The sequence below is a fragment of the Podarcis tiliguerta genome, assembly GCF_965153285.1.
Source record: "Podarcis tiliguerta genome assembly, chromosome: 9".
Lineage (NCBI taxonomy): Eukaryota > Metazoa > Chordata > Lepidosauria > Squamata > Lacertidae > Podarcis > Podarcis tiliguerta.
In genome coordinates, this window is record NC_139542.1 from 57437267 (window position 1) to 57457815 (window position 20549).

The window sequence follows — 20549 nt, forward strand, 5'->3', positions numbered from 1 at the left end:
AACTGCTAGGTTGGCAGGAGCTGGGACAGAGCAATGGGAGCTCACCCCGTCACAGGGATTCAAACTGCTGATCTTCCGATTGGCAAGCCCAAGAGGCTCAGTGCTTTAGACAACAGTGCCACCCGCATCCCCTCAGTTATTACAATCTAGCCCTCCTCACAGAATCATCCTTCCCAGGGTTTGCAGCCAAGAAAGAATTACTATTGTCTGCTGCTGTGTAATGTGGATGTGCTGGAAAGTATCTGACACACATTTCACCTGAGCAGTGGACTTTTCTCTCAGATTCCCACTCCACTCCCAATCTGTAATACGTAATGATACGGTCATTTAGGGATTGGCATGTTTGAAGTATGGACATTCCCAGTTAAGGATTTCTGTGGTAATTAGGAGCCTATCAGATCTGACTACACTGATAGCAAAGAAACATATAACAGAGAGAAATGTCAATGAAAATTTTTACAGGCGTTGCTCCAAAATTATCAGACGATAATAGTAGTAGTAGTAATAGTAGTAGTAGCATTAATAATAATAATAATAATAATAATAATAATACCCCTGCCCATCTTACTGGGTTGCCCCAGCCACTCTGGGCAGCTTCCAACGAAAACATTATTCAAACAGTTTGGTTAAGCCCTAGATCTATGTGGCTGCAAGTTAATGGCCCAGTTAATCAGAAAGGATACACATTACATTATCAGAAGCAATTATTACAGACTATAGAGACCAAAGTGGAACATTTGCAGTAATACAGTGACTTTAAAAAATGTTTTTAATAAAAGGAGCAAATCAAATAAAATCTATCTCAAAACTTCCAATTAAATATTTGAATAGGCTGATCCATCTATTGTAAATGCTTTCCATGAAGATACTTAAGGATGTGTTGTATTAAACGGGTGCTGAAGGCCCGGAGAAGAAGGTCTGGCTGATTGATTTATGGATTGCAGCCTTCTGCTTCCTACCACTCCTGGACCTGGTCCTGCTCACCTCTCTTCTTGGACCTTTCTGACCATAGGAACACAGGAAAGTGTCATACAAAGTCTCAGGCAGGGTTTTCTGCCAGTCCTACTGGAGATGCTGGGAACTGAACCATAGCTGTCAATGTTTCCCTTTTTTAAAGGGAAATTCCTTTATTCTGAATAGGATTCCTCGCAAGTAAAGGGAAAAGTTGACAGCTATGGATTGAACCTGGGACCTATTGCATGCAAAGAGATGCTCTACCACCAAGCTATGGCTGTTCCCCGTTTTCATTCCTGTAGACCACTCCTTGCTCAGCTCTTCTGTCTTGAGCTCCCACTTCAACTTCCGTGGACCTGCATCCAGTTACTTAGGTGCCCATCAGCTCCTTTTCCTAGGCCTCGGAAGCCTGTTTCTCTTCTGCGTCCTTTTGCCTTCTCCCTCTCCAGCACCTGAGCAGCTAATTCAACGGCAGCCAATAAAATCTCTGCATTTTCAGATATTTACTGCCAGTGGTTTTGCCGCCACCACTACTCCTACAAATTATATGAGCGCATTATAATATAGATAGCAAATCAGAAGAGGTAAAGTGGTATATTTTATTAGATCAGTCTCTGTAGGTTAAGGAATACTGAAGACAACGAGTTCACAGAACTCTCCACCAGGAAGAATAGGAAAACCATACAATTCTCTGCCCATATACAGCTAGAGAATTTCGAACATCAATATTTTTTCAGTCACTTCAGACAGATAATGGACTAGTCACAAAACACTAGCACATCAGACCATTTTATTACAAAACATTAAACCAAGAAGTAGTTGTTGAATGACTCTAGAAGCAAAGAGATGTACTTGAACTATTTTCCTGCACATTTTAACCATTTTCTTTTTCCCAGCCAAATATTCCACGGATGTTTGCCAGATTGTCTTAGAACACCATTTAGTGCATCTCAAGTCCACCTGTCTTCCACAGCAGACATAAAATGTGAAGGGAAAGCATACATCTCAAAACCCACAGTAGACATTTGCCATTGGGCCATGACCAGTCATAGCTTTCTCAAACACATTCACAGCCTGTCCCTGAGTTTAGGGCTGGTGTTTTTTTTACAGCAAACGAAATGCTTGCTCAGGCAACGACATGAAGTGTAATGCCAGTAAGTGATTCTCGTTGACAAGGTCGCTTGTGGGACAAGGTGTGTGGCTTCATAGAATACGCTGGAGGCCATTTGATTTTTTTTTATTTACACCATCGCCAGTCGGCCATTTTGTGTCCCACATTTAGGTACATCACAAATAGTTACAACTGTCATACCTAGACTCTGTGTGACGGGATTTGTTTTCAGGATATAGGCAGCTGTGGTGGAGGCAGTGTACCTGTATGAAACACACCTTCGTTCTGTCATCAGATCCAGTTCTAGTCAAGCCACAGGCAAAACAAAGTGCGGAAAAATGGAATGAGGCAAAGGAAAAGCCAGGAGATTTAATGCCAAAAAGGCACCAATGGGTCTATAGCCAGAAGTAGAAATAGAGTTCCCAAAATGCTCAGATTAATGAGCAAACTGAAACTGGGAGCCTTTGTAGGATCGAAGAGTATCACGTTCTGTAACCCATAGTTGCTGAGAAGCTGACATGATTAATCTCTCCAGAGCCAAGTGGTGTTGTGCAGGCCGAACCACAATGACAACGGCATGGCTCCAAGTGACTGACAGGAAATCCGTCATGAGAATACGCTGTTTTCCTGAAAGGAACTGTTCTAAAAAGCCTTTACAACAAGTTTTAAAACCTAACAAATCTGGTGGTTGGTGGTTGCCATACAATGGTGAGCCCAGGGCAACTAGTCAATCACAACACAACAAGCATGGGGCAAGCTGTGGCGACGTGCTGTGGTAATTTCTGCCCCTCCTCTTCTAGACCATCCTTATATGTAATTATTTAAAGGAGCTCTTTGCGTCTATCTTTAACTTTCTGGTGCACATCTCAGCTCAAACTGGAGCCCATGAGATGACTTTAAAGAAATCTCATCTCTGTAGTTTTCTTCTGCATTTCAGTGCAGATTGTTCCTTGACAGGGCGACCAAAGACATTTTGCTTTCACAGATGAAAAGGTGAACCACTCTCCCATCGCCAAGTTAAGGTGCACGACGCCCAAGGCTGGCCAAGTCATTTTGACATCTGAGGGAGACAATATCTCTCATCTATGGATTTGTATGAGGGTTTTCTAGTAACTTCTATTGATTTCCAACACTCCACTATAATATGACACATAACTTTTCCTAAGAATAGCATTCCATCATCTGTCTTGTGTGTCCAAATCTCATGGTTCTTATGTTTCCAAATGTTTTTGCCACCTCTGCATGGTCCTGCTCTATGGCATGACTGGAACTGATGACACCACTTGGGAGAAGCTAACAATGGGGTTATATATCACATTAGTGCTGCCCAGGCCTCTGGGAGGGACAATGCTAATGGGAAGCAAGATTGTGATATCTCACCCTATGTGATCTCCTCAATTCCAGTGTTCCTGAAGATGTGGCAAATAGCATAAAGAATTGCTTGAGCTGACACGATTCCACATTTCGGTTGCCCATGAAGACGAGTGAGCTTACACAAAAAGTAGGTAAAGGTAAAGGGACCCCTGACCATTAGGTCCAGTCGTGGCCGACTCTGGGGCTGCGGCGCTCATCTCGCTTTATTGGCTGAGGGAGCCGGCGTACAGCTTCCGGGTCATGTGGCCAGCATGACTAAGCTACTTCTGGTGAACCAGAGCAGCGCACAGAAATGCCGTTTACCTTCCCACCGGAGTGGTACCTATTTATCTACTTGCACTTAGATGTGCTTTTGAACTGCTAGGTTGGCAGGAGCTGGGACTGAGCAACGGGAACTCACCCCATCACGGGGATTTGAACCGCTGACCTTCTGATCGGCAAGTCCTAGGCTCTGTGGTTTAACCCACAGCGCCACCCGCGTCCCATTACACAAAAGTATCGGGCCTGGAAAAAAACTTGTTTTAAGTGCACCTTTTTAGGCATTATTCTGCTGCTTTCTGCTTCCTCGTGTGACATGACCAAAGAGAGGCAGCAACAACACCACTTAAAAGTAACACAGATCTTGGATTTCTGGTGCACTTCAGTTTATACCAAAGAGGAGGAGGGGTCTTTTCTGGGATGTTGTGTTCTGTGGCAGGAGTCTCTCAAAAGTGATGACAAGTAGACTTTTTTTTAAGGAAAACATGTAACAAATGTGACATATAAACCACTTTGATATCTCCCCCCCCCCGAATCAAGTGGTATATAAATTTTATGAAATAAATAAATATAGGGCAGAAAGCACCCAGAAGTATCATGATTTGATGTAAGACGCTGGTTGCATGCTGCTCTCATCTCTTTAGGCAAATGAGTATCTTGTTCATGGTCCAACATATTTCCATATGAAACAATATTACACAGAGGAACAGAGAGCTGAAAACATGAGAGGGATGGTCAATTAGCAAGGCCAAACTACATGTGGGAGATCCATTAATGAATTTCCCAACCTCTTATTTAAAGCCTCTGAGCGTTTCACAATGGGATTCTCTCTCACACATGCCAAAGCTCTGAATAGCCCTGATGGAGTTGAAGGATATCTGCAATACAGAAACAGAACCTTCCCTTCTCCATCTAATAGCAACCCAATTCCAATGATGCCAATCTCCAGGGCTGCTTTTAAAGGTTAAATACAAATACATCAGGGAATTCAATCATGTATTACCCCTACAGAATCACATGTAGTTTGGTCTTCAGTTTCATTTTTCAGCCCTATCCAAAAGTTGGTCTGAGCAGGATGAACTGGTTTGAGCTGACTTCATGACATTAAAGTCATTTATTTGTCAATGGGCTTAAATGGGCTTAAATCCAATTACTCTGTGAACATAAGCTGTTGACTAAATCTTTCTTCAGAGTAGTCTCGGTTTCCTAAGGCTTTGTCAGCTTTGGTGTAAGAGCTGCAACAAAATTATCCACAATTATAACAAATTATAAGGAAACTCCTAGTCTAGTTTTTAAACCACGGATCTTTGTAAAAATTAGTGCAAAAAAAGATGGAAAATATTTAATAATAATAAAAAAACAACTTTCCAAATGGGTTTTCAACCACCTTTGTAAATGGTCAAGATAGAAAAGTTCTAGTCAACATTTTCTCAATTTCATTTCTGCATCTTGAAATGTCAACATAAAAACAAAACGAAATGATACGCTGGGCTTTAACCTTTTAATCTCATTTACTGCGGTGTGTTTCAGAGTGTCAGTTATCCCTTTTTTCGAGATGGTCAAATATCTGGCATTTATAGGTAAAGGTAACCAATCCAGTAGACAAGGTTGAACAAAGCGAAGGCTGTGGGAAAGAAGATCCGGGAATAGGAGTCAATTTTGGCCACGCGGATGTGTATTCGCCCTTCTCTCCACGATCCTGTGCGGCAGTCGTCAAAGCAACAAAAGAAGGTGGTGCAGTCTTTCCCTTCAAGGCACTCATATCCATAATTGCCATGATGCTCTTGAAGGTGACGGAGATTGTTGATTGGAATTAACGTTGATCCAGGGCGGACAGGAAGTGCAGGAGTCTAAAGAAAATGATAACAGGCTAAGGCTCAGCTTTTACGAACTAGTTAAAAGCCCATCAAGTTCAATGGAGAGAGGAGAAAAGAAGAGGTGAACTTCTCAACCCCACTCCTTTAGGAATCACCACTCCCCTACCACTCTACCCCCACTTAATTCACCTTCAAACTCCTCATAGAGAGCAAGGGTTAGTCAATTATTCCAATGTCCTGGTCATGTTCCTTTCTCCTCTGTTTTATTTCTCCTCAAATGATGTATTGCTAAATCCGCCTCTCCTGGTATGTCCCAATGGGATGGACATCTTTAAATAAAAACATCTTGGAGATCCCGGGCCACAGAGAGGTTAGGCTGGCCTCAACCAGAGCCAGGGCTTTCTCGGCCGTGGCCCCGATCAGGTGGAACGCTCTGTCACAAGAGACTAGTGCCCTGCGGGACTTGACATCTTTCTGCAGGGCCTGCAAGACAGAGCTGTTCCACCAGGTCTTTGGCCAAGGCACAGTCTGACCCCCTCCTTTGATAATCCTCATAGAACTCTAGCCCAATGGTTGCCATTAATTTGATTTTGAATTGATTATAGAATAAATTGATTTTGGAATGCATTTCAATTAATTGATTGTGATTTTATGTAAACTGTGCTACTTTTATTGTTGTTAGCCGCTCTGAGCCCAGCTTCACCTGGGGAGGCCGGGATAGAAATAAAATTATTATTGTTGTTGTTATTGTTATTATTAAAGTTATGAAGTTTATTATCAGCTTCTTTTCTCTCTGGACTCTATATTATTCAAGCGACTCTGCTAACACATCACACATTATATTTTTTGGTGCCTAAGCCGGCCCAGCCATTAGACAGGGTGGGCCTGCTGCCTCAGGCAGCAGAAAACCCTGAGATGCCGCTCCCATGGGCACCCTGCTTGCGCCGACACTTCCACCAGTGGTGGAGAAGCAGTGCCAACAATGGTGCCCATTTCGGGCAAGGTCATGTCCGTTTCAGGTGAGATCTCACCCGAAGTTCGTGTGATCTGACCTGAAATCAGTGTTGATGGCACTTCTCTGTCAGTGGTGGATGAAGTAGAGTGAATGGCAGAAGGCTGTAGCAGCGGAAAGTGGTGGCAGGTGTGGTCTCAAGCAGTGAAATGGAACACACCACCCCTGTTTGGTGTACACCTAAATCATCAAGTGTACACCTAAATGTACACATGTCAGCGCACAGCAGTAAACAATGTGTCAAATGAACACTCCGTGGAGAAACCTGGGCTTGTTTCCCAGCAATGAAGCAGCTCTGCTTTCATCATTTGTCCTCCAAGCCGCTATTTATCATTAACTTCTTCAGGTTTTGACTAAATCTTCAGTGCTATCTTCCTAATGTGGATGATGCATTGTTTCTGAACTTAGCAGTATCACAGCAGTTCATATATTTAAATGTCCAAGGAGGAGCATTATGCATGCCTAAAATAGTTTGCTGTAGGCAAATTTTACTGTAGGCACATCAGATGTCAATGAAATAAACAACTATCTGACTTTTAGAAGAGATCTGAAGGCAGCCCTGTTTAGGGAAGTTTCTAAGGTTTGAAGTTTTATTCTGTTTTTAATGCTATGTTGAAAGCCGCCCAGAGTGGCTGGGGAAACCCACCCAGATGGGTAGGGTATGTATAAATATAAATATAAATATAAATATAAATATAAATATAAATAATATAAATATAAATATTATTTAGTTCCAGTAGAGAATGAAGTGGGATGCAAGGGACCTTCCTCACAACAAAAATCGTAAGTAACAAGATCTGCAAAACAGTGCAGTTTTAATAGGTCCTAACAGGCTCAAGGGTAAGACTTTTTAGAGAGAGAAAGGTAAAGGTACCCCTGCCTGTACGGGTCAGTCTTCACAGACTCTAGGGTTGTGCGCTCATCTCACTCTAGAGGCCGGGAGCCAGCGCTGTCCGCAGACACTTCTGGGTCACGTGGCCAGCGTGACGAAGCTGCTCTGGCGAACCGGCAGCAGAACAGCACACGGAACGCCGTTTACCTTCCCGCTATAAAGCGGTACCTATTTATCTACGTGCACTTAAGGGTGCTTTCGAACTGCTAGGTGGGCAGGAGCTGGGACCGAACGACGGGAGCTCACCCCGCCGCGGGGATTCGAACCGCCGACAATGCGATTGGCAAGTCCTAGGCGCTGAGGTTTTACCCACAGCGCCACCCGCGTCCCCCTTAGAGAGATAAGTATGTGGTTAAATTCACTATCCAATACAGTGGTACCTTGGGTTAAGTACTTAATTCGTTCTGGAGGTCCGTTCTTAACCTGAAGCTGTTCTTAACCTGAAGCACCACTTTAGCTAATGGCGCCTTCTGCTGCTGCCACGCCGCCAGAGCACAATTTCTGTTCTCATCCTGAAGCAAAGTTCTTAACCCGAGGTACTATTTCTGGATTAGCGGAGTCTGTAACCTGAAGCATATGTAACCTGAAGTGTATGTAACCCGAGGTACCACTGCACGCATGTCGAAAGACCAAATGCTAGAATAATGGAAGGTTAATGCTAAAGATGTATTTGTTTAATTTAAGTGTGTTTACATCCTACTTTTCTCCCATCATGAAACTCAAGGTCTACGTGAGATTATAGGGTAATATAAATGCAAGGATTAGGAATCAAATCATATGGAGCCTAATAACTTGAGTTACAATATTATTAGGCCCAAGCGTTTGTGAAATGTTGACTTTCCAGAGATAGTGCCGTGTCTCAGAATGAAGGTCTTCAAAGCCTATTCATAACCCAGGAATGGAGCTGAAATAGTCCAGCAACCATTAGAGCTACTCAAATTTACCGAAATTATATGATTAAATTTTAAATAGGTATTTTCATACAAGCTGCTTTCTCAGCATTCTTGGTAGCGTTTAGGATCTAACTGAGCCACTTACCATCTGCAATGTTGTTAAAATGCAATGCTTAAACACATTTTAATACAGCAGGCAGATAATTTCCTCTTTGTGTGAAGATATAAAAAGTTTTGGATGGGACACATTTCTGACATATTGGTTACTAAACGATGATATCTTGCCAGTAGAAAGAATCTAATCTCCTTAATTGAACCATAAGCGTTGCGGAAAAGAGGTGGCATCAAAGATGGGTATAATTCCTCTACTACCAAATGGCCATATTAGTTAACTGTACCTGTACAAGTTATGCAAGTTTTTGTTTTTTTAATAAGAAGCATTAAAGGAGCTCTTATTGCTGCCATTATTTCATTGTATAAATGCTATTATTTCCATGGAATTATCATATTCTCAGTTCTCTCCCTATGTGGATCTCAATGTGGCTGTCAGGGAACTGCCATCGGAGCTGGAGGCGGAGAGAAGGCTCCAGAGGGATGCCGGAGAGGGTCCCAGCAGGGAGAGAGACAGCCCATCTGCTGGGGAAGGAAATCAGCGTAACACCAGTGGAGAAGGGGGGCAGATGGGGGAATCGGAGAGGTGGCTCCAGGACTCCTCGCCGGAGACCAGTGGAGAGAGTACGGGGACTCCGCTGCCCACACCCTCCATGCGCAGAAGACTTCCGCGCAGGGAGAGTAGGAGAAGACTGGGCGTCAAACAGCTTTTATGCTGGAAGAGGTTCAAGAAATGCCCACTGACAGATTCTGCCAGCGACTGAGGCAGCCACGGAACTTGAGGCTGTCCAGACAGAAAGGGTTCAACCAGGTAAAATAGCCAGGAGTGGCGGCAACTTACGCACGAGCAACCCCTAGAACCATTACAGTGGCAAAAGTGGTACCATCCGTGCACAATAGGGGCATATCAGTAAGTTTGGGATAACCCAAAGGTTTTCAGAATTACAAAAAATATTTAGGGGGAAACACCTAAGGACCGTCACAAAACGATGCTCCACTACACTGATGGCACAGAGGGCACCTGGAAGCTGCTCTTCCAGTTTGTGCAGGGAGCTATCCGTGCATGAAATAATTCACAAATCAGAACTGGGGTACTTCTTTTTCTGTGGTAGGCACCCGTCAGATTGTGCTGTTTGGGGCAGCTGTCCAATGAAAGCAATGAAAGAATAGGTGTTTGCTCTGGCAATAATTTAAAAATTACCAGCAACGAATACACACACAGGGTTGTGTTCAACATTAGCCTTACTCATATTAATGAGTAATGCGGCAGCTAGACTGGTGACTGGGAGTAGCCGCTAAGACCATATAACACCAGTCCTGAAAGACCTACATTGGCTCCCAGGACGTTTCCAAGCACCATTCAAAGTGTTGGTGCTGACCTTTAAAGCCCTAAACAGCCTCAGCCCAGTATACCTGAAGTAGCGTCTCCACCCCCATCCCTCAGCCTGGACACTGAGGTCCAGCGCAGAGGGCCTTCTTGCGGTTCCCTCACTGTGAGAAGTAAGGTTACAGGGAACCAGGCAGAGGGCCTTCTCGGTAGTGGCGCCCGCCCTGTGGAATGCCCTCCCATCAGATGTCAAGGAAATAAACAACTACCTGACTTTTAGAAGACATCTGAAGGCAACTCTGCTTAGGGAAGTTTTTAATGTCTGACGTTTTATCGCTTTATTATTATTATTGTTTAGTCATTTAGTTGTGTCCGACTCTTTGTGACACTATTATTATTATTATTATTATTATTATTATTATTATTATTCTGTTGAAATTAGAGGGCATGAGCAAGGTAGGTCCATTAAATTCAGTGGGTGTACTGGAGCTTAGATAGAACCCTCTGTCTGGAAAGTGAAAATGTGGTGAATTCAAGCTGCTGTAAAGATTGGTTTCAGCATTAAGGTTTGATATAATGCACAGTGAATTAAATATGAGACGATGCTTTCTGTCCTAATTCTTAACTTAGCCATTCTTCCATTTCAGAAAGCTCTTTGCAGTCCTCATGATTCCAGTTCAATGATCCTTTATTACGGTGCTTGGGAATTTCCATATTTTTTATAAAAAAAATCTCAACATCATAGTAACGAAAAGTAACTTCTTATTTATTTATAGGAGAGGGCTAAATTTATATATTGCTTAATGATATGCTCCATATTAATATTTTAGTATGTTTACCCTCTGGGGATTATTAAATGTTCATGTTTCTGTGCACTGGTCTCTTTTGAAGTTCAAAATAATTGAAGAGACGAATGGTAATTGTTATTTAGAGTGACTGAGACAGTGGTATAAAAAAGGAGCTCTCTCCAAACATAACAAAATGACTACAGAACATCACCCAGGTACCCTGTGACAAATTTCAAACAATATCAAAATGATTAGAGGGCTGGAAGAAGCATGGGTTCTTCATTACTCTCTAGCTGAAGTGCATATAGACGAAGAAAAGGAAAAATCTAGAGTGCTTATTATGTTTTGGCTCCTAGTGGCAACCTTATGGGAAATTTAGTACCACGAAAATCAATGGTGGAAGTGAACATAATTATGTGCAAGTGTGTGACTGCCAAGTATTGATATACATTTACCTGAGATTTCTATCTCACTAAGCAAGGTTGCAAAAACTGAAAGCCAGCTTCAAAATTCTGTGCTGTATGCAAAATGTATGTAGCACAATATTCAGCAATCATCTGTCATTGCATTCTTAGAAAAGAACTGAAGACATCTCTCCAAAACTTTCTGTGGGCTCTGCTTTTATATTGACCAAAACTGCCACCTCCACCACTTGCTCTAGTTTGTACCCCTTAACACAGAGGGCTCTTCCCAGCCAGATACCAAACAAATTTTTAAAAATATGTCTCTGTACACATTCAAAGCTTAACATGCAATGAGGTCCTCTTTCTTCACTGTGTTTGAAACTACAGTGGTACCTCGGGTTACATACGCTTCAGCTTACATATGCTTCAGGTTACAGACTCCGCTAACCCAGAAATAGTACCTCGGGTTAAGAACTTTGCTTCAGGATGAGAACAGAAACCATGCTCCGGCGGCATGGCAGCAGCAGGAGGCCCCATTAGCTAAAGTGGTGCTTCAGGTTAAGAACAGTTTCAGGTTAAGAACGGACCTCTGGAACGAATTAAGTACTTAACTCAAGGTACCATTGTACATTTGCACCTTATTGTACCCATGAGCATGGCTGGAAATGATTGTAAGTTGTCCACTATGTATCTGCATCAGTGGGTGGAGATGGGATGGTGATGGCTTTAGCCAATGAGCAGATCTCCATTTGGGTCGAGGCCAGTTTTTGAGTGGGAAAGCATTAAAATGCAGTAGTTCACAAGAAACGACAGGATGGATGTGGATTGTGACTAATGCCACGTGTTCACAGTTTTCCAAGTCAGTGTTGGGAGCAATGGGGCTGGCCCAATGATGAAGCAGAGTGAGGCAGCTGCCTCAGGCAGCATGCTGAGGCGCGGGGGCTGGACGGAGGTGGGAGTGCTATGTAGTCTGCCCTATACCCCCTACGCTAGCCTCCTGTCCCCAACTGCAGTGGAAGACACTGTCCTTTCGCCAGAATTGGAGTAAGATTCAACTAGAAGTCCAGTTGGCTTCTGTTTGCACCTAGAGGAAGGGTGCCATTTGCCTCAGGTGGCAAAATGTCTTGAGCCAGCCCTGGAGAGCACACGGGAGTAAATGGGAGTATGTGCACAGCCTATATAGAAAATGGGCACCATGCAGGACCACACAAAACAGGGCAGGCACCTGTGATTATAGCCTGGTGGAACAACTTTTCCACTTGCTTTTGCAATGACCAAATACCAGCTCATGTACTGACACCACAGTGAACTGTCAGGAGTTCGGCCTACACTTGAGTAGGACCCTGGCAGAGGCACATGCCCGACTGGCATGTTCTCTCCCTTCTGGTCTGTCATTTGGGAGCTTCAAAGGCTTTCTTCAGCCCGAACATCATGGCGACCGATGCATACAGACACCGGAACACTTAGGGATCTGCATAGTTTGTGCAGTTCGCGTAAAAGACCTCAGCAACTCAGCATCTCAGCATTTTTGCTAATCTACTTTATTTACATATAAACACACACAGAGCACTGCAACATGGCTCCCTCTCTCTCTAGCATCAGATAGCAAAGAGAAAAAGAACAAAGGACAATAGTCCCACTTCACGAAACACAGTAACACAAACATCCTGTTTCTGTCACTTCCCACTCTGTGGAGTCAAAATATATACCGTCATGGGATAGACAAAAATCCCATGACTGCAATCATGGAGCAGGAATATTGTCCTGCTATACTCGCACTGAGTTCCTCCCCCAGGGCAGTCTTTTCCAGGGCGGGAAAGGGACAGACCTGAATATGGTTGGCCTAATAGCACAATCCTTTTTGCACCATCCAATGGGCAGATAGTCACCTTGAAGTCAGTGGTGGAGCTTCATGCTCTGGCACCAGCGGCAGAGAGCAAGTGGGGGTGTGGCTGGCACGCATCCCAGGGGCATGGCACACCACCCGTGGGGGGGTGGAGCAGCCATGATGGCACCCCATTGGGATCGTGGTGTCAGGGCCGGTGCGCTCTGCCTGCCCCCTCTTCCTCCGCCAGTGGGTGAGCATTTTCCCATCTTGGTATTTGACTCACTGTAGAACATATATTAAGTAAAGGTAAAGGTACCCCTGCCCGTACGGGCCAGTCGTGTCCGACTCTAGGGTTGTGCGCCCATCTCACTTAAGAGGCCAGGGGCCAGCGCTGTCCGGAGACACTTCCGGGTCACGTGGCCAGTGTGATGAAGCTGCTCTGGCGAGCCAGCACCAGCGCAGCACATGGAAACGCCGTTTACCTTCCCGCTATAAAGCGGTACCTATTTATCTACTTGCACTTAAGAGTGCTTTCGAACTGCTAGGTGGGCAGGAGCTGGGACCGAACGATGGGAGCTCACCCTGCCACGGGGATTCAAACCGCTGACCATACGATCGGCAAGTCCTAGGCGCTGAGGTTTTACCCACAGCGCCACCCGCGTCCCGAGAACATATATTATTTTGATATAATTACAAAGACATAAACAGAGACAGACCCATGCTATGGCTATCTCTCCCATAACTAAGCAAACTGCTGATTCACAGATAATTTGAGTATGTTGTTGTTGCAAACAAAATTTCATGAACAGATGGAGGTGTTTTGCTAATCTAAGAAACAAAATGTATACCCAGTAGATGGTGCTGTCACCGCTATGGGGACTAATGCTGAGGTGTTTGCTTGTCAGGATAAAACAAACAGAGGCGTTGAGTCAGCCTAGGAGTTGGTGGGTCCTGAGCCAGCTCCACTGCCATCACATAACTTCACTGAGTCTACTCGTGACTGGCCTTCACCACCTCCATCTTCCTTCCTTCCTGGCTGGCGTGCTTAGCAGGGTTGCAGAAATGGAGATGGACCCACTACTCCAGGAAGACTGCTAGGCAACAAACTGGGTTTGGATTAAAACCTTACCAAGTTTTTTTAAAAAAAAAATAGAAAGGAGAGAGGGAAATGGGTTAAAATGAATTGTTCTGAATTTTGTAAGAAGGGGTGATATTTTAAATGGAGTTATTGTCAGTATTGAATTTGTAAACGAGATTAATTTGGGTTTTCCTTTGTAAATTTTGATATCAATAATAAAGTTTTTTTAAAACTGTTTTAATGTTACAGAAGAAAGTAATGGGCTTGGCCCCAACCACCCCCATCCTTGCAATCAAGGATGTAGAATTTGGGAGTCCATTTTCACTCAGCTTTATGGTACAGAGTGCTTGGCACAATCCATCCTGGGATTGTGAGATCCCATTAGAGCATGGTTGGGGAACATGCAGCCCTTTGGTTGTTGTTGTGTTTCACTCCTGTGAACTCCCAGACAGAATTATGGGATTTGGAGTCCAATAATATCTGGATGGTCACAGGTTTCCCTATCCCTGCCTTAGAGTATATCAGACCTTGATTTTTCCTACTCCCTATGCAATATGAGAACTGGGAGGACTATGTAAAGGTAAAGGTAAAGGTACCCCTGCCCGTACGGGCCAGTCTTGACAGACTCTAGGGTTGTGCGCCCATCTCACTCAAAGAAGCTGAGGGCCAGCGCTGTCCGAAGACACTTCCGGGTCACGTGGCCAGCGTGACATCGCTGCTCTGGTGAGCCAGAGCCGCACAAGGAAACGCCGTTTACCTTCCCGCTAGTAAGCGGTCCCTATTTATCTACTTGCACCCGAGAGTGCTTTCGAACTGCTAGGTTGGCAGGCGCTGGGACCGAACAACGGGAGCGCACCCTGCCGCGGGGATTCGAACCGCCAACCTCTTGATCGGCAAGCCCCTAGGCGCTGAGGCTTTAACCCACAGCGCCACCCGCGTCCCTAGAGACTATGTACCTGTCCTTTATTCCTGCTATACTCTTCCCTTCTGCTTGGTCACGGAATGGAATTTCTATCTATGATATTACCCAGCATCATACAAGCCAAGGACATAGCTGTCAACTTTCCCTTTTTTTGCGGGAAATTCCCTTATTCCAGTGCCTTTTCCCGCTGCTTCCTGCTGCTATCCCGGATTGTTAGATATCCCGTAGACTGTCCCCAGAACAAGTGAGGCCGTTGATCCCTTATTTTCGAGACTGGTAATCCCTTATTTTCAAATCTGAAAGTTGACAGCTATGCCCAAGGATTGTATCAAATTAAACACGTAGGTTGAATTCAGGTTAGACTACAACACCATTATTTAAGCATTCCCAAGGATCCTGTCTGTAAAAGTTAAAGCACAGCATTGTTGTGTAAAATGTCAGGTCCGCAAGCTTGCTCCCGAAACATTTCCTTCATAATCAAACGTTAGGACCGAGGAGATAAAAAATGCTAGAATTCTCTAGCTATTTACACTTACTGAGGACTTGTTTTTGGATTTCTTGTCTTTCTCTTTGGCCCCCTTTTTGTTGTTGGTAAAATAATGCAAGGTGCCATACTCCACCAGGGCAGCAAACACAAAAATGAAACACACAGAGACGAAAAGGTCCATTGCTGTTATGTAGGAAACCTTGGGAAGGGACTTCCTTGCAATTGTACTCAGCGTGGTCATGGTCAACACAGTGGTGATGCCTGTTAAAAAATAAATATAACGACAGAAATGGTGTCACCAAGAGAACTTGCAACAATGCTTAGGCTGTAACCCTATACCCCCTTGACCTGGGAATAACCCCCACTGTGAGTGCTGGACTAGATAGACCTTTGGTTTGCTCTTCATAAGGTTCTTAGGAACTCAATCGGACTTACTTCTAAGTAGAAACACATAGCATTACAGTAATATCTTGGTTCTCAAATGGCTTAGTTGACGAAAAATTCAGCTCCCGAATGCCACCAACCCGGAAGTAAGTGTTCCAGTTTTTGAACATTTTTCGGAAGCCGAACATCCAACGCGGCTTCCACTTGAGTACAGGAAGCTCCTGCAGCCAATCGGAAGCCACACCTTGGTTTTCGAATGGTTTCAGGAATCGAACGGACTTCCGGAATAGATTAAGTTCGAGAATCAAGGTATGACTGTATGCTGTTAGGTGTTAATATTCTAGAGATGATTAAACTATGGAAACGTTTGTGTGAAGTAGATACCAAAGGCAATAACAATTTGGTTCTATAAGGATGCAAACTCATGAAAATATAGATCCAATTCTGGTTTTGGTTACATATTTTTAGTGTTTTAACTGGATTATTTTGGTCAGTCACTTTGCAAAGCTGCTGGCTGGAATGCAGGATAAAAATAGAAGCAAGCAAGCAAAAGAAAGCATTGTTACTGTAGGCATCCTCTCTCTCTCTCTCTCTCTCTCTCTCTCTCTCTCTCTCACACACACACACACAATTAGGCTCTGTGTACTTCTCAGAATAATCAAAGCAGTACTCATATTTATGTTTTAAGGTTGCATATATCTCTAAAGACATTTTCACCCCACTAATTTTTCTATTTCGTTCATTATAGAAAAAGTTGCTGCATAGGTTTTGGGTCATTCTTCACATTTGTTGTTTTAAGGGTATTTTAAGCTTGATCATGCTTTACTATAGAAGGTTTTGTGGCTGAAAAACAAAATGCAGCTAAATATAGATTTCACCTTTATTGTGTGCCTATTCCTCCGTTTACCATTTTCTCAAACAGCACAAAGGACTGATGACCCTGTTCACATGGTGTTTTCTCAACAAAGCCTTATTTAACAATTAAAATCACTATTAAAGGTAAAGGTACCCCTGCCCGTATGGGCCAGTCTTGACAGACTCTAGGGTTGTGCACTCATCTCACTCTAGAGGCCAGGAGCCAGCGCTGTCTGCAGAAATTTCCGGGTCACATGGCCAGCATGACAAGCTGCATCTGGCGAGCCAGCGCAGCACACGGAAACGCCATTTACCTTCCCGCTGGTAAGCAGTCCCTATTTATCTACTTGCACCTGGGGGTGCTTTCGAACTGCTAGGTTGGCAGGCGCTGGGACCGAGTGATGGGAGCGCACCCCGCCGCGGGGATTCGAACCACCGCCCATGCGATCGGCAAGTCCTAGGCACTGAGGTTTTACCCACAGTGCCACCCATGTCACTAAAATCACTATTGCGTTCAGTTATTTAATTTGGAAGTCTAAAGGAGCTCAGATGGGGTGAAAGCAGGGGACAGAAGACCGAATTTGGTACCTAGAGGTATATAGTTGTCACCAAATGTTCCAAGATATCTAATCGCAGACTGTCATCACCTATTGGTTGTACTCCCTATGAGAAGATGTTTGGTAAGAAACCTTACGTCAAGCACGTGAGAATCTTTGGTTCTGACATGTGGGTACACACCCCACAGAGCAACAAGCTTGGGAAGCGTGGGGCACATGGTTTGTTCATGGGGTACGAAAAAGGTTCATACAGAGTATGGATGACTGACTCTAAGTCCATTAAGTTCACAAAGAGTGTTGAGTACAATCCCAAGTGGGGGGAAAATGTGGGAATTTTCCAGAGTTACCCAGAGGAAGATGAAGGTGATGTGAAAAAAGCAGATGGTGTTGAGGCAGGAGAGGCAGCTGAGGATGAGGATGAGGATGAGGATGATCAGAGTTCAGATTCCAGTTCAGTGGGCGGCGCTGCTGCTGATGTCAGCGACAGCGATGACACAGCAGACTACAAGAGCGCAAAGGCCTCAGTCAGACCATCTGATGCATTTGACAATGAACTGGAAGAACCACTGTTCACCATTGGTCACTTTTCTCCTAAGAAGGAGGAGATGAGTCCAGAAGACTTGCGTCTAGTACGCAGATCTGAAAGGGCGACCAAAGGCAGACCTCCAAAGAGATTTGCTGATGAGTTTGCTAAGACGGCAACTGCTGTTCTTAGTGGCTCAAAGAAGGTATGGGAACCTTCAATCTTTGAGGAGGTTCAGGAGTTAACCTCTAAAGATGCTGAGCCTTGGCTTAATGCCATGAAGGCTGAAGTTGATTCCTTGAACAGGAACTAAACTTGGGAGCTGGTACTGGTAGTCCCAGGAATGAGACTGGTTGGCAGCAAATGGGTCTTCAAGGCCAAGACAGACCAGAATGGCAAGGTTGTCAGACACAAAGACAGATTGGTTGCCGGAGGTTTTTCACAGGTACCAGGACAGGATTACCATGAGACCTACTCACCCACCGTCAAGTATGAGAGCATTCGGCTGATGCTCAAGATTGCTGCAGAGGAGAAACTGCATGTTTCCCATCATGACATTAATACAGCTTTTTTGTACGGGGTTTTGGGGGAGGAGCTGTATATGCTTCCACCTGATGGAATGCAGATACAGAAGGGAATGGTCTGTAAACTGCGGAAATCCTTATATGGTCTCAAGCAGAGTGCCAGGTGTTGGAATGCAAAACTCACTGAAACATTGCTTTCTCTAGGTTTTCACCAGGGCAAAGCTGATCCATCTGTGTTTGTCAAGGAGGAAGGGCAAAACAAACTGTATTGTTTATGTTTTGTTGATGATCTTCTGATGTTTTGGAAGAATCAGGCTTTGTACCAGAGCACCCTAGCTCAGCTGAAGGAGCACTTTGACATGAAGGATCTTGGTGAGGTATCCAACTATTTTTCTCTGCAGGTGGAGAGGGACCAAGCAGGTAATTTTCTGGTACACCAAACACAGAAAATTTCTGATGTATTAACCAGGTTGAATTTGGTTGATGCAAACCCAGCAGACACACCGATGGTGACAGGTTACCAGGTAGATAGTACTGCTGAAGCGTTTTCTGACACTACGCTGTACAGATGCATTCTAGGCAAGTTGAATTTCATTGCTAGATGCTCAAGACCTGACATAGCTGGAAGCACTAACCTGCTTAGCAGACATGCTAACAATCCTACTGTTCAGGATTGGAAAGCTCTGAAACTCATAGCCCGCTATTTGAAAGGGACTTTGCACTACAGGCTGAGGTTCACCAGTCAGAAGACTGGAGGTCTTGAAATCTTTGCAGATGCTAGTTTTGGAAGTGACACCACGGGATGGTACAAGCACTTCTGGAGTATGCTACATGTACAACCACTGTCTGTTTGACTGGCTGTGCAAGAAGCAGACGACAGTGAGCCTAAGTTCCTGTGAAGCAGAACTCAATGCTCTGTCATTTTCACTCATAGATTGTGAATGGTTGATGCAACTGTTTAAGGACATCAGAGTTTCTGTGAAATGTCCTATACAAGTGTATCAAGACAATAGATCCTGTTTGGCTTTGCTGAACTCAGAGAGTTGCAAGCAAAGAACCAAGTACTTGCAGATTAAGCTACATCATACAAGAGAGTGTATTCAGAAAGGACTCATTCAGGTGTCCTACATGGCAGGAAATGAAATTCCTGCTGATCTGTGGTCTAAGGTTGTTAACAGGGAACAACTTAAGGTTTATGTACAGAGGTTGCAATTGGGTTGAACCACAGGTACTACAGGTTACACGGAAAGGGGGAGGATGTTAGGATATTTCCGTTCCACCTTAAAAGGGAGCAGGCTTTGTGAGTCACAGAGTCTGCGTATTTCCTGTTCACAGGAAGTTTATGTTTTGTCTATTGCTTTCGTTTCTCTCTCTGTGTCTGAGACACTGAAGCAGGCAGTCATGTTTTCTCTTTGTTCTGACCAACACTGAATAAAGTTGTAAATATGCTCTCCTGAGTGCATCTTTCGCTATGCGAACTCTGCTGATAGAACGTGCATCAGCTCTGGAATGTGGCAAGCTATTTCTGGAGCTCGTGTCGCTAATTGCTGATACTGTATCTACGGGAGATCGATGGATCGTCCGGAGGCGACGTGGAGTCATGATGGACTTTGTCTCCCTGGCAGTATCCCAACACTTTACTCCTATGGCCAGCATGGTTCCTGTTTTAAAATGAGACCAGATGGATGCCTTTGTGGGAAGTCTTTGTGTGTCTTTACTAGAGCTGAGAGGGATGCGGGTGGCACTGTGGTCTAAACCACAGAGCCTAGGGCTTGCCAATCAGAAGGTTGGCAGTTCAAAGCCCCGTGATGGGGTGAGCTCCTGTTGCTCGGTCCCTGCTCCTGCCAACCTAGCAGTTCGAAAGCACATCAAAGTGCAAGTAGATAAATAGGTACCACTCCGGTGGGAAGGTAAACGGCATTTCCGTGCGCTGCTCTGGTTCGCCAAAAGGGGCTTAGTCATGCTGGCCACATGCAGGCTCCCTCAGCCTTTAAAGTGAGATGAGTGCCACAACCCCAGAGTCGTCCATGACTGGACCTAACGGTCAAGGATCCCTTTACCTTTACCTTTACTAGAGCTGAGCCAAGAGTTCAGGTTCTCTTAAAAGGCAAGCAAAGGGGTGGGGGTTGGAGGGGCAGACTGGAAAAGTAGCCAGTTCTTTTCTTGTTCATTAAATTTTCTACACCACAGAGAGAGAGTATAATTTTTAAAAAACATTTTGTTGTTGTTGCATGCCAGCACATACAGGAGCGTACATGAAGATGGGTTTGCAAAGAGAGTAGCTACCTAATGATGTCCTCGCGGGCACTGCATCTTTATTAATCCAGAACGAGACCCAGGAAAGGACGACTGTCAATATGCAAGGAATGTACGTCTGAATGGTAAAATACCCCATACGCCTACTCAGAACAAAGAAAATCGTCATGACAACGTAATCCCCTGCAAGGAAA

At 44.4% G+C, this 20549-nt stretch overlaps 2 protein-coding genes and 1 long non-coding RNA gene across 6 annotated transcripts in view; 1 reads left to right on the forward strand and 2 right to left on the reverse strand.

Moving 5' to 3' along the window:
* The window catches only part of LOC310685552 (uncharacterized protein), a 945613-nt gene that overhangs the window by 892847 nt on the left and 32217 nt on the right, over positions 1-20549 (forward strand). The gene's annotated exons all lie outside the window — the stretch shown is intronic.
* Positions 1540-4945, reverse strand: LOC310657391. The gene is made up of 2 exons (XR_014501735.1): positions 3956-4945; positions 1540-3588 (listed from the first exon to the last, which is right to left on the reverse strand). It is a non-coding gene; the product is annotated as an uncharacterized lncRNA (long non-coding RNA).
* The window catches only part of GABRG1 (gamma-aminobutyric acid type A receptor subunit gamma1), a 76024-nt gene continuing 60554 nt past the window's right edge, over positions 5080-20549 (reverse strand). For all 4 annotated transcript variants that reach the window (XM_083458382.1, XM_083458384.1, XM_083458381.1 and 1 more), the window contains 3 exons: positions 20386-20538; positions 15306-15517; positions 5080-5547 (listed from right to left, as the gene is read on the reverse strand). In XM_083458382.1, the coding sequence (XP_083314508.1) occupies positions 5272-5547; positions 15306-15517; positions 20386-20538 (641 nt within the window). In that variant the 3' untranslated portion in view covers positions 5080-5271. The remainder of the gene's footprint in view (positions 5548-15305; positions 15518-20385; positions 20539-20549) is intronic.